Source organism: Balaenoptera acutorostrata, chromosome 13 (assembly GCF_949987535.1).
Source record: "Balaenoptera acutorostrata chromosome 13, mBalAcu1.1, whole genome shotgun sequence".
Taxonomy (NCBI): Eukaryota; Metazoa; Chordata; class Mammalia; order Artiodactyla; family Balaenopteridae; genus Balaenoptera; species Balaenoptera acutorostrata.
The window spans coordinates 17,668,899-17,682,067 of NC_080076.1; the positions used below are offsets into that span (position 1 = coordinate 17,668,899).

General features: G+C 42.3%; 1 protein-coding gene across 2 annotated transcripts in view; it reads left to right on the top strand.

Moving 5' to 3' along the window:
* ATP8B1 (ATPase phospholipid transporting 8B1) overlaps nt 1-13,169 on the top strand; it is a 110,911-nt gene that overhangs the window by 57,013 nt on the left and 40,729 nt on the right. For both annotated transcript variants that reach the window (XM_057526154.1, XM_007191969.3), the window contains exons 3-4: nt 11,103-11,200; nt 12,898-13,011. In XM_057526154.1, the coding sequence (XP_057382137.1) occupies nt 11,103-11,200; nt 12,898-13,011 (212 nt within the window). The remainder of the gene's footprint in view (nt 1-11,102; nt 11,201-12,897; nt 13,012-13,169) is intronic.

Below are 13,169 nucleotides of genomic sequence, written 5' to 3' on the forward strand. Positions count from 1 at the left end.
CTGGGCTCCTGGAGTACACACTCACCCAGTTTGCATACCGTCTGTGCTTGTGAAGTTAGCAAAGACATGTGACTAATGTCCAGGAGAACTGAATAATTCTGATTCTACAACTTTGGAACTGGAGATGATTCAGACAGAGGCTTTAGTGTCATTTATCTTTGTTTTTGTTTTTTGTTGAAAGCCAAATAATACTGTGAGCAAGATCGTGCAGGCGATGCTAAACCACTTGCAGGACCGCTTCTAGGCACCTCTGGAGCACATGCCTGCGAGCAGTTGGCAGGCTAGGCACGCACATCTCTCGCTCCATGAGAGGCCATCCCCGAAGACCTGTCTTCTTGACGGGGTTGGGTGGCTCTCTGTGCTTGAAAATATAAAACTGCATTTGTTTAAAAAATCTTTTCCAACTCAGAATTTCATTGATCAAAATTCTGTTCAGGGGCAAAATGATCATTGGTCGACAGTATTTAAGGTGGAATGTTTAATCGTTAAGGCTTAAAGATATCACCACAAGAGCATCAGAACACAGAGAGAAGGTCTCTTTTTTTTTTTTTTTTTATAGCTACTTTATTTATTTATTTCTTTATTTTTGGCTGTGTTGGGTCTTCGGTTCGTGCGAGGGCTTTCTCTAGTTACGGCAAGTGGGGGCCACTCTTCATCGCGGTGCAGGGACCGCTCTTCATCGCGGTGCGCGGGCCTTTCACTATCGCGGCCCCTCCCGTTGCGGGGCACAGGCTCCAGACGCGCAGGCTCAGTAGTTGTGGCTCACGGGCCCAGCTGCTCCGTGGCATGTGGGATCTTCCCAGACCAGGGCTCGAACCCGTGTCCCCTGCATTAGCAGGCAGATTCTCAACCACTGCGCCACCAGGGAAGCCCCGAGAAGTTCTCTCTTATAGCATAAATTCTGACCAGATGTGGCATCAACAAAACAAGGGCAGCTAGATCCCTGATGAAAGTGATATCTTCAGATAAAAATACAGAATTAAGGGTGTTGATCTTTAGAGCATCCATGAATTTTTATCTGGAATCAAAAAACAGATTAAGCTAGTCCATTAAAATATGGAAATCCTAGGAAATCCAGGAAACATGCTGAGGAGCTATGTTTTCCACTTAATTTGATGCATTTTGAATTTTTGACCCACACCCCATGTGGAGATTCTACTTTGGCTACTTATTTTCTTTCTCTAATCAGCCATAAATTTCCTTCCACTACAGCAGCCTTAAGAACACCACAGGAACTGGTGGCTTGTAAACTAAAGGCTGTGTGGGGTGTTCCCAGCTGAGTGATTTGTAATGACGGAGGGGGTGGTGAGACTGCATTGTCTCACTTTATAGAACTTGCTTTTGAGCAATGTCATTTATGACTGAACCTCAAGTGAGAAGCTCTTGCTCATGGACACCCAACTCAGCTATTGCTTTCCTGGTGCCACTTTGGAACCTGAGTCTCTAAAGTAGGTGTTTAATGATAGAAGTCACCTTAGGAGGACACTAACTAGGGTTTTTTTAAATATATATATATAAATTTATTTATTATTTTTGGGTGCATTGGGTCTTCGTTGCTGGGTGTGGACTTTCTCTAGTTGCGGCGAGCGGGGGCTACTCTTCATTGCAGTGTGCTGGCTTCTCACTGCGGTGGCTTCTCTTGTTGCGGAGCACAGGCTCTAGGCACGCGGACTTCAGTAGTTGTGGTGTGCGGGCTCAGTAGTTGTGGCTCATGGGCTTAGTTGCTCCACGGCATGTGGGATCTTCCTGGACCAGGGATTGAACCCGCGTCCCCTGCATCAGCAGGCGGATTCTTAACCACTGTGCCACCAGGGAAGTCCCTAACTCTAGGGGGTTTTAATCCTGCTGATGCATTAGAATCACGTGGGGAGCTTTTAAAACTCCATAGGTGCCTGGACCCAGCCCCTGGAGGTGCTGGTAGAGTAGGTCTGGAGTGAGGCAAGGGGAGAATTCCACCAGGTTCAACCTCACATTACAGAATAGTCCATCGCATCCGCTAGTGCACCTCTTCAAGCAAGGTCTACCAGTTGGCCTCACGAGGGTTCTGATTAAATGCAGAACCTTGGGCTCTTCCCAGATCAGCCAATCAGAATCTCTTAACAAAGACCCCAGGTGATTAGTAGGCACATTCAAGTTTGGAAAGCACCATGAGAATAAAGATTCTCAATGAGGAGAGGGGCATTTATTTCAAAATCTAAAGTCCTGCTTTGCTCATACCCTGCAGTGTATTGCTTCAGTGACAAGGTGTACTGTAAGGAGGGTTTGTCACCCTCAGATGGATGTGATGGAGGCAGGAGAAAGGCTGGGAAATGCTGCTCTTGAACAGTGGATAGCAACTCGCCTGCAGATTAGGGTCACCTGAGACCTTTGCTGGGTTCACTCCAGTCTAATGCAAAAATCCCTGGGGGTGGAGCCCTGAGCATCCGGATAAAAGCCTGGATTCCAGTAGAATCAAGAGCAACTCATCCCATGTCAAGGTGCATAGGAATTCATTGGGGATCTTGTTAAAATGCCCTTCTGGTGCCAGGTCTGGAGCATGGCCTGAAATTGCGCATTTCTAACCGGATGTCAAGTGATACGCCTGGTCCACACCTTGAGTAGCAAGTGTGAACAAGAGTGAAGTTGTGTGTTTTTTCTTTTTTTTTCCACAAGCAAACAGCAGCATTTGGCCTTTTGCTTTGCCTTCAGTCTATCAGTTTTTGAGTTTCTTTTTTTATTTTACTTGGTGGTGGGAATGGGGAGCAACAGAGCTGAATGCTACAAACACCACATAATCAAGCAGATAAACTCGATAAAATCTTGACTCTAGTCTCTTACCTGCCCATACTTAGTGCCTTTCCCATTTTCTCAAAAGCTTTTCAAACTGTCACCACTCTCCGGAGGGTGCTTCGTAAGTCAAGAAACTCAAAGCTGTTCAAACCTTCATTCATCCTTCTCTGCCCCTCACCTTGGAGCCATCCTGCCTGCTCTACACTCCTCTACCATCAGCCATCCCCTCTCTTCCTGTTTCCTAATGCCCTCTTTCCTGGCCCCTTCAGTCTCCCCCTCCTAAGAAACACCTCCTAATGAGCCCAACTCCCTTTAGTTTCTCATCCAGAAGAAATGTATTTCAATCAGGTCACCTGATTGGTGGTTTTGTGATCACCAAATCATTGGGCATCTATGCCCTTTCTTACCGGGCAGCTCGCTACTTGCCCCTCCTGCCTGTGCCCTCTCACTTCTGTTACCCACCATTCTCCTGATTTCTCCCTGAGCCTTGAAGTCTCTTTCACGGCTTCCTCCCCCTCCACCCAGTACTTACATAACTCTCTGCTCTTGGCTCACTGTTCTGCCTCCATACTCCCTTCCTATGTAATCCATTCACTCTCATGATTTCAACTAACGTCTGACTGTTGAGGACCTTCAAATCTGTATCTTTGACCTGAACCTCAGCCTGGAGTTCCAGCTTGGTTTCTACAGCTCCTGGATGGATGTTTCCACCCTTGTGTCCTATGGGGGTCTTCAGTTCACCAGATCTGAAAATGCATTGTCCCCCCAACTAGATGGATACCTCTTAAGTTCTCTAGCTCATCTGTGGCACCTCTGTTCATCCAGTCACCCAAACTAGGATCCTGGGGTCACTTTTTTCTCATTTTTATTTTTTTTTAATTTATATATATTTCTATTGAAGTATATAGTTGATTTACAGTGTTTCAGACGTACAGCAAAGTGATTCAGATGTATATGTATACATATTATTTTTCAGATTCTTTTCCATTATAAGTTATTACAATACAAGTTATTGAATATGGTTCCCTGTGCTATACACTTGGTCCTTGTTGGTTATCTATTTTATATATAGTAGTGTGTATCTGTTAATCCGAAATTCCCAATTTATCCCTCCCCCACCTTCCCCCTTTGATAACCACAGGTTTGTCTCTATGTCTGTGAGTCTATTTCTGTCTAGTGAATAAGTTCATTTGTATAATTTTTTTAGATTCCACATTTAAGTGATATCATATGCTGTTTGTTTTTCTCCTGATTTCATTTTTATTCCCCATTCTTTCTCGCCCACATTTAGTCAGCTGTCCTATAGCTCTTGAATCTGTCTTCTCCCCATTTCTGTCCCCTTAGCCCTGGGTCAGGCTCTCATCAACTCTCCCTTCCATGACTGCAGTTGTCTTCTGCCTTTAGACTTCTTCCCTTCAAATGTATCCTGTGCACTGCTTCTACTGTGACCTGGGCAAACCACGGTCTGGCCGTGCCACTCCCATCCTGAAGCCCCCGGTGGATCTCCCCTGCCCTCTGCTTGCCGTACCAGGCCCCCTCAATCCACTGGCTGTCAGCTCATCTCCTGTCCTTCCTGTGGTCCCGTGACACCCAGCTCTTCACGTGTGAACCCAGGCCAGGCTGTTTTCTGCCTTTGTGCTTTGGCCACTGCTGTTGTATTTATGCCTGGAATGCCCTTCACCCCTCTCCTCTCCCTGTACAGGCATGTTTTGGGGGTAGCTTTTAAGAGTCCACTCAAGAGGTACCTCTTCCAAAAAGGTACCTCTTTACGCCACCACAGCCTGGCTGGATTCACTGCTGCTGCTTAGAATTCCTGTCCTGCCAAGGGCTTAGCTCTTTCCTTACATTTTCTTCCACATTATACATTGTCTTCACTCCTGTATGTGTTTAGGTATCTCTCCTGCCTACCATGGAGAGACAATGGGCTCCTCAAGGTAGGGATTGTGTCTGATGGAGAGATGGTTTCCATTGAAATGAGTTCTAGTTCTACCTTATTTTTTGCTTTTTTTTAAATTGAAGTATAGTTGATTTACAGTGTTGTATTAATTTCTGCTGTACAGCAGTGACTCAGTTACACATACATACGTGTGTGTGTGTGTGTGTGTGTGTGTGTGTGTGTATATATATTCTTTTTTGTATTCTTTTCCATTATGGTTTATCTCAGGATACTGAATATAGTTCCCTGTGCTATACAGCAGGACCCTGTTGTTTATCCCTTCTATATGTAATAGTTTGCATCTGCTAACCCCTAGTTCTACCTTATTTTAAATTAGTGGTACTCAAACTTGAGTGTGCCTGCGAATCACCTGGGGAGGCTTGTGAAAACACTTTGTCGGGCCCATGCCTGGAAGTTCTGATATGACAGTTCTGGGGTAGTGCCTGAGAATTGGCATTTTTAACAAGTTCTCAGGCGACGCTGCTGCCACTGGTCTGGAACCCTCACTCTGTGAACCACTGCTACAAGACATGTCATGATTACAGCTGACCTCTGTTTTCTCCATCTATATGTTCTAGAGACTATGAGTGTACATAGAGGTAGAGCCTAATCTAGGAAGACCAGAATCCAAGACACCAGGGGGAGGAACTTCGTTCACTTTCCCAGGCAGGGTTGATCTCATGACTTGTTAAATCTCACCTTCTGTTCTACCCCTTGTGGCCTGTTGATGGTTCTGGACCCAGGTTAGAATGGAAGGACCCAGCGCATATATAGCTCAGTGACTGATATGCATTCGTGACTTGAGAGAGGTAGAGCCCCTCCTGGCAGCAGGGCTGGGTGTGGACAGGACACACTTTTCTCAATACCATCTGCTTCCCCCTCCAACTTGACTCCCTCCAGGTCATGTCCAACCCGAGCCCCCAGGAGAACTTGGCCTGGCTCACTGTTGGGTCATTGTTCCTCTCATTCACCTGTTCTGAGTTCTGGCCGTTGTCAGCATCCTGGGCTAGTTCCCTTCTGTCACTACTTTTATTCTCGCCTCTTTTTTGATCTACTTTTCCTATATTTTTGAAATACTGAAAAGTGCATAGAAAACAAATACATAGTTTAACAGATCATTATTAAGTGAGCACATGTGTAAGTACCACCGAGGTCCAGCACAGGAACAATTGCTGGGGCTCCTGAAGCCCCACCCGTGTCCGTCCTACCCACCCCTTCCTGCTCCCTCCTCAGAGGTAACCTCCATCCTCATTTTTATAGTAATAACTCCCTTGATTTCCTTTATGGTTTTACCACCTACATGTATATCCCTAAACACTGCAGTTTAGTTTTGCATGTTTTCAAACTTTGTGTATAAATGGAATCAGACACTTGGAATGATTTGCAATGGAATACAGTATGTATTTGTGTGTGTGTGTGTGTGTGTGTGTGTGTGTATGGCTTTATTCTGAGATATTTTTAAGATTTACTCATTGTTGAATGTAGATGTGGTTTTTACCCGTGACTGCATAGGTTTCCATCTTTTCCTGTATGCTCTTCCCTTGATTTATTCCCACCCACCATCCCACTGCCTTTAGATAAAATATTAAACATAATGGCATAATGACCATAAGAAAGTCAAGCAACTTACGTATTTGATTTATATGTAAACCTATAAAGGGAAGGAATTGAACTGCAAACATATTTTTTTCCAAAGGTAATACGTGCACATAGAGCTGATGATAAAAGGGTGCAGAATGAAAATGAAGTCTCCCTCCCTGCCTCTTCTGTGTCTCAGCCATGCAATTTCCTTTCCCAGAAAGAAGCCGCTGTTACCAATTTCTCGTATGTCCTTCTGGAGATATACACACACTCCTTGCACAAAGAATACTTACAAACATGAGCCCTTATATACCCATAGATACACATACACATAATCACATGTGTGCAAGTGTGTGTGCATGCATGCATTCCTATTGTGCATTCATCCTGTATGTCACATGGCTGAAAGCATGGTAGATACTCCCTGCTTTTATCACTTAGTGTAATTTGAAGATCTTCCCTATCAGTACACATAAAGGTACCTCATTCTTTTTTGCAGACCACATAGGCTTTCACTGTGTGGATGTTTAGCCAGCTGCTCTTGGTGGTATTTAGGTTGTTTCTAATCTTTCTGATAAACAGGGATGCATTGAATAGCCCTGAGATATGTTGTTTCTTTATCCAAGAGTATATATACACTCACTCAGCGCGTGTGTCTGTGTTAAAGTTTGATAGATATGGCCAAATTGCTCTCCGCAGAGACCACCTAAGAGGGCCTGTTTATTTTGCCATTATAGGATAAAAAATGGGTACGTAACTGAAGAATTGTACTTCTTTTTTGATGAACTTGAGTATCTTTTCACGTATTTAAGAGCCATTGAATTTCCCTGTGTATGAACGGTCTATTTGTCCTTTACCCATTTCTCTCTTGGGTTGTTTGTTTTTTTCCTTTCTGACACTAAACTTTTGATTGTTTAACTCTGCTAGTTTGCTGCAGCTTGTACCAACCAATGCAACTTTTTGGTTGCAGAGTTGTCTATAAATCAAGAGTTCAGAATCAGCTCTGAGAGGATGAGAGGCCAGACGAAGCTGACTTTCCTTGCTGGATGGTGATGATCAAAGGACTTGGTGACCCTGGGAAAACCCAATATCATGTAGCCATATTTACACTCATTAAATACACACTTACCTGATGATTTTTGAGCCACAGCTGGCTGATGGTAAATGCAACATGCATTGATGATTTTATTAGGCACAACCTTTGTTAGCTGATTTCTCTCTAGCTTTTAACCAAAGGGTCATATGGTGAAGGTGAATTTTTTGCTGGTTAGTGTATTACTTCTTCTCTTTTCTTGGTCAATATTTCCATTCTAGAAAATGGGGCAAGATTCCTACTTCTTCTATAAATTAGCCTTGTGGTCCAAGTGTCTAGTAAGGTTCTCTGTTTTAATTGGGTACCTGGTGAATGTTTGATCAAAACCACAAATTTCCAAGTGTCATTTTGCTACCTTCCTAAAGGCATGTGCTTTAGCACAGCATTTCTCAAACCATATTAATAGGTGTTCTGTGATTGTTAAAAATGTGCCTGTGGTCACATTAATTTTGAAAAGATTGAATTAAATAAAATTAAATGTTTCTTTACTACCGGACTTCTCAGAGCCTTTAATACACCAGTGGGTCTATTGAATATCCAAGGGAGGGATGTAGGATGCTGTGTTTTGCAAATGTATTTGACCACAGAAGACGTTTCACTTTCTTTATGGTCTCTGATTGAAATATTCCTCAAGCAATTAGTGTGAAACTCAAGAAAGTATCAGGAAAAGGAATCAATTTCTTTGCCTGCTGATTTGTCTGAATTAGGCCAAACAAGGAACCTTGTTAGAAATAGGGTTATTGATTACTTGACTGCAATCATATTTCTGAAATTAACTACAAATGCTCCTGTGGTTAAGCTCAGTATATTGTAGACGAAGACACTAGTTACTTTCTCCAAGCTCCCCAACGTGTTATTCAAACTGTAAAATTAAGAGACCCAGGTCATTTCTAGCAGACCCTTCACTGCCCCTACTTGAGGTCAGATACTACCCTCTATCTGAGGCATCCAGTTCAAACTGGGCTGGGGAATGAGGGGGTTGTGCTGAGACAGAGGAACCACTGGCTGGAGGAGTTAATTATGAAGCAAATTTAAAGAGCCACCAGGGGGACGAAGAATCCAACTCATTAACAGGGCAGCTTATTCTTTCCTCTTGAGCATTTCTGAGATTGATTTTATCCCTTCTCATTGGTCTTTTCTCCCTTCTCGAGGAATCTTGTCTGTTTTTCTTCTCAACCTTCCTGAATTTTTGAACGGCAGTTCTCAGAGGTATTCTAGAACACTGGTGACCAGAGATGTGTTACAAGTCATCTGGGAGCCAAATTAAACCTTTAAAAATTTGCAAGTTACCATAAAATAGAATGGATTCAAGATTACCCTATAAAATATCTTTTTTTACCTACTTTCATTTCGATCTCTTTTTTCAGTCAAAAGAAATGTTCTGATTGCACACATTCTAACAGCCCTTAGGAGCTGTCGTGCAGTTCCATTAAAATTTTCCCTTTTGATAATATTGCTTGTAAGCTAAAAAGATGCTTAGAACATTTCCATTTGTAATGACATAACAGTTATGATTACCCAATGAACGGCAGTCCAAATGATGCAAGAGAAATGTTCAATAATGGTATAGTGGTTTTTAAAAAGTCATAAGGTTAATTATTTGCTTTCTTCAGTAGTCCGCAACTGTTCCTTTTGCAGTATTATACGTACTTTCTTTGAAGTAGAAGTCTAGAAAATGAATCATTAAAAAATGAAATATGTTTTTTTCTAAAGCATATTTAAATTTTTATAATTGTAGTCATAAGATTGATAATCTTATAATCCTTTACTTGTAAATGTTCTCTAATATAATCCCATCTCCAAAAAGAATGTCTCATGAGTTGTTGATCCCCCTTCTTTGTCAGTAGAAGAAGGAGGAGCTCATCAAGACCTGGTTCATGGGAGTTCCCTGGTGGCCCAGTGGTTAGGATTCGGCACTTTCACTGCGGCAGCCTGGGTTCGACCCCTGGTCCGGCAACCATCCCACATGCCACACAGTGTAGCCAAAATACAAAAAATAAAATAAAAAAGTTAAAAAAAGAGTAATGTGGGAAAAAATAAAAAACGACACCTGGTTCACCCACTCTCGTGTGTATCACACAAGGGAAGTTCATCTCACGTGCATGTTCCAACACACAGTCAGTGGGGGACCTTATGCCAAAAAGGTGCTTCCTGAACTTTTCTTCCTAAGTTATAATATCCTTGTCTTGAGCTTTCATAGCGGTGACAGCTTATGCCTTCCTGTTAGGAGAAGAAGCACAGCCTGATATTAGGTAACAGTGGAAAGGTGGAAAGGCTGACCCTATACTGATAAGTGACATTCCCCCCCCCGCAAAGTCTGCTCACTAACAAGGCAGTTCTCATGGTGGTTTGTAGCATAAATCACAAAAGAAAGTCCAGTCAGTAGAGCGAGGTGGATGGAGAGGTTGGCTTGGGGGTCAGACTGCCAGACTTTGAATTCTGATTCTCCCCCTGAATCCTGTCTCTGCCTCCGTTTCCTCAGCTGTAAAACTGAGATATTAACTACTTGGCATGATGCCTGGCGCCTACTAAGCACTGAACAAATGTTCCCTTTAGAGCCATACATCATGGGACAGTAGAAGTCAAGAGCAGATGGGCAAAGACAGAACAGGTGGGTGGAAATTTCTTCCCTACAACTGTAGCCTGACTGCCAGGCTAGTCATCTCTAGGTTGGAAGGTCCCTTTGGCTGGAATTTCCATTAGGAGCTGGACTCCACCATTGAGATGGAAAGGAATCAGGCTAGAGATAAACTATATCTCACTGTTTGTGAACTTTACCTTTCCTGTTCATTCAGAAGGTCGGCAAGCATGTCCTCGGAGGGTCCTTCCGGCCTGTCAGAGGTTTTATCCTATCGCCTGAGAGTTGTTCCCTCCAGCAACAGAGAAGCCGAGGGCTTTCTAAAGTTCCCTGGAATTTAGAACTGGCGATTGAGTGGTAGATGTGACATTAAGTGCATGGAATGAACTTAGAAAGACAGCAGCAGATGCTGGCCATCAGGATAAAGCCGTGTACAACCCTGATCTATGATCAGGACTCAAAAGTGTTGAATTCGTCGGCGATACCCTTTTTCTTTGATTTATTCATTCACTAAGTATGTAATGGGTTATACATTTTACAAACCAAGTAAATGAGTTTGAAGTAATAATTTAGCTGTCACTTTGTAGAGCTCTGGGATTTTTGTTCGGGCCATGTTTAAATGAGGATTTCTCTTTTAGAATCGAATGTTCTATGAACAGTGGGTCCAGTTACAACATGGTCATTGGTTTGCTCAGGCTGCCCTAACAAAGTACCATAAACTGGGCGGCTTGAACGGCAGATATTTCTTGTCTCACAGTTCTGGAGGCTAGAAGTCTGAGATCAAAGTGTTGCGGTGTTGATTCCTTTTGAGGGCTGTGAGGGAAAGATCTGTTCCAGGCCTCTTTCTCCTTGGCTTGTAAGTGGCTGTCTTCTCCCTGTGACTTCACACTGTCTTCCCTCTATGGGTATCTCTGTCCCAATTTTCTTTTGTCATAAGGACAGCAGTCATATTGGATTAGGGTCCACTCTAATGACCCCACTTTCACTTAATTGTATCTGCAGTGACTGTTTCCAAATAAGGTCATATTCTGAGGTACAGGATCGGGTTAGGGCTTCAGTGTGTGAATCTAGGAAGGACATAACTCAACCCATAGCAACATGCGAATTTTCTACTTGATGGACTTTTTTCTCTTTCTTTTTTAAAGATTGTACATGGCAAGTCAAAGCAAATGATCGAAACTTCCACGAACAACCTCATTTTATGAACACAAAGTTCTTCTGTATTAAGGAGAGCAAATATGCGGTAAGTTGATTTTAACTTCCTAAATTAATTTTAGTAAAAGCCAGTTTTTCCCAATAGCCATCATGCTTACTGGCTTTGTGTGACACCTGCCTTCCATGTAACCCCTGGCCTGGGGCTACTGATAATCATCATTAGTTCTCTAGAATGTCATTTTTTAAATTGAAGTATAGTTGATTTACAATGTTGTGTTAATTTCTGCTGAACAGCGAAGCGATTCGGTTTATATATATATATATATATATATATATATATATATATACATACATACACACACACATACATACATACATACACATTCTTTTAAAAATTCTTTTCCATTGTGGTTTATCACAGGATATTGACTATAGTTCCCTGTGCTATACAGTAGGACCTTGTTGTTTATCCATCCTATATATAATAGTTTGAATCTGCTAACCCCAAACTCTCACTCCATTCCCCTTGGCAACCACAAGTCTGTTCTCTAGGTCTGTGAGTCTGTTTCTGTTTCCTAGACAGGTTCATTTGTGTCATATTTTAGATTCCTGGAATGTCATTTTTATTCATCACACTAAGATGTTGTTTGGGGGTGGCTTAAAACAAAACAAAATTGTGTAGATTGAAATTTCCCCTCTGTATGTACAAAGCTCTTTTAAAAATATTTTATAAAATAATCTACAGTAATATCACAGAAGCCTTGTTTTTGACAGTAATAAGAATTCGAAAGGAATCTTAGTAACTTATTTCCCCCTCCTCTGCCTGTGATGGATTTAGAGACTTTGAAGATATTTTCACCTCAAAAATGCTTATTATCATTGAAATATAAAGAACCCCCATTACGTCTGGGCTGAAATGTTTGTCTGTTAGATCCCTAGGACTGCTCTAACGAAGTACTACCACTTGGGTGGTTTAAGTCAACAGAAATTCATTCTCTTACAATTCAAGGGGTCAGAAGTTTAAAATGAAGGTGTCAGCAAGGTTGGGTCCTTCTGGAGCATCTGAGGGAGAATCTGTTCCAAACTTCTCCTGTGGCTTCTGGCTGACAATCCATGGTGTTCCTTGGCTTGTAGACGCATCACTCCAATCTCTGCCTCTGTCTTCACACGGCCTCCCTGTGTGTTTCTGTGTCTTTGCCCAACTTTTCTCTACTAAGGCCAGCAGTCATTGGATTAGGGCCACCTTAATCCAGCATGACTTCACTGTAACTTGATTGCATCTGCAAACACTCTATTTCCAAATAAGATGACCATCACAGGTATCGGGGTCAGGACTTGAGCATATCTTTCGGCGCACACAACTCAGCCACACCCGTTTCTTTTTCTTACACAGCCTCCATCCCTCTTAAGTAAAAGAATGTTCCTTTTTCCCCCATGTTGACGTCTCCCATTTTCTTCCCATCTTTGCCGCATTTTCAAGGAGGCTCTAAGGGGTCAAGGGACCCAACAGCAGGATCAATTTGGTCACAGTCGGATTTGCCACAGAGACCTTTGAGGTGAAATGTCTGCATCTTGTTACTGTCTCTGACATAAGCCTCCAAGGGGTCATCTTGAGGCCCAGTTAGAAGTAAAAGCTTAAAGGAAATCTCAGTATCTTTCTGACAGATTACGTCCTTGGTCCCTGTAGGCTACAGGGCTTAGTGATTTTTGCAGGTGTATATACATTGTGACACTGTGTTAAGTGTGTGGCATTGTTTAGAATGACTTTCTCATTTTTTCCAACAGAATAATGCAATTAGAACATACAAGTATAATGCATTTACCTTTCTACCAATGAATTTGTTTGAGCAGTTTAAGAGAGCAGCCAATTTCTATTTCCTGGTCCTTCTTATCTTACAGGTAATACCTTTTGATATCTTAAATCTGCTTTGAATTATGGTGACTTAATAACATTCAGGTTGTTATTGTTTAAGTTGCATATAAAATGTGAGTCATCTTGAAAGTTTTCTACATGGATGTCTGAGCTCTGCACGTAAGGAAAAGTGCCTTATAGACAG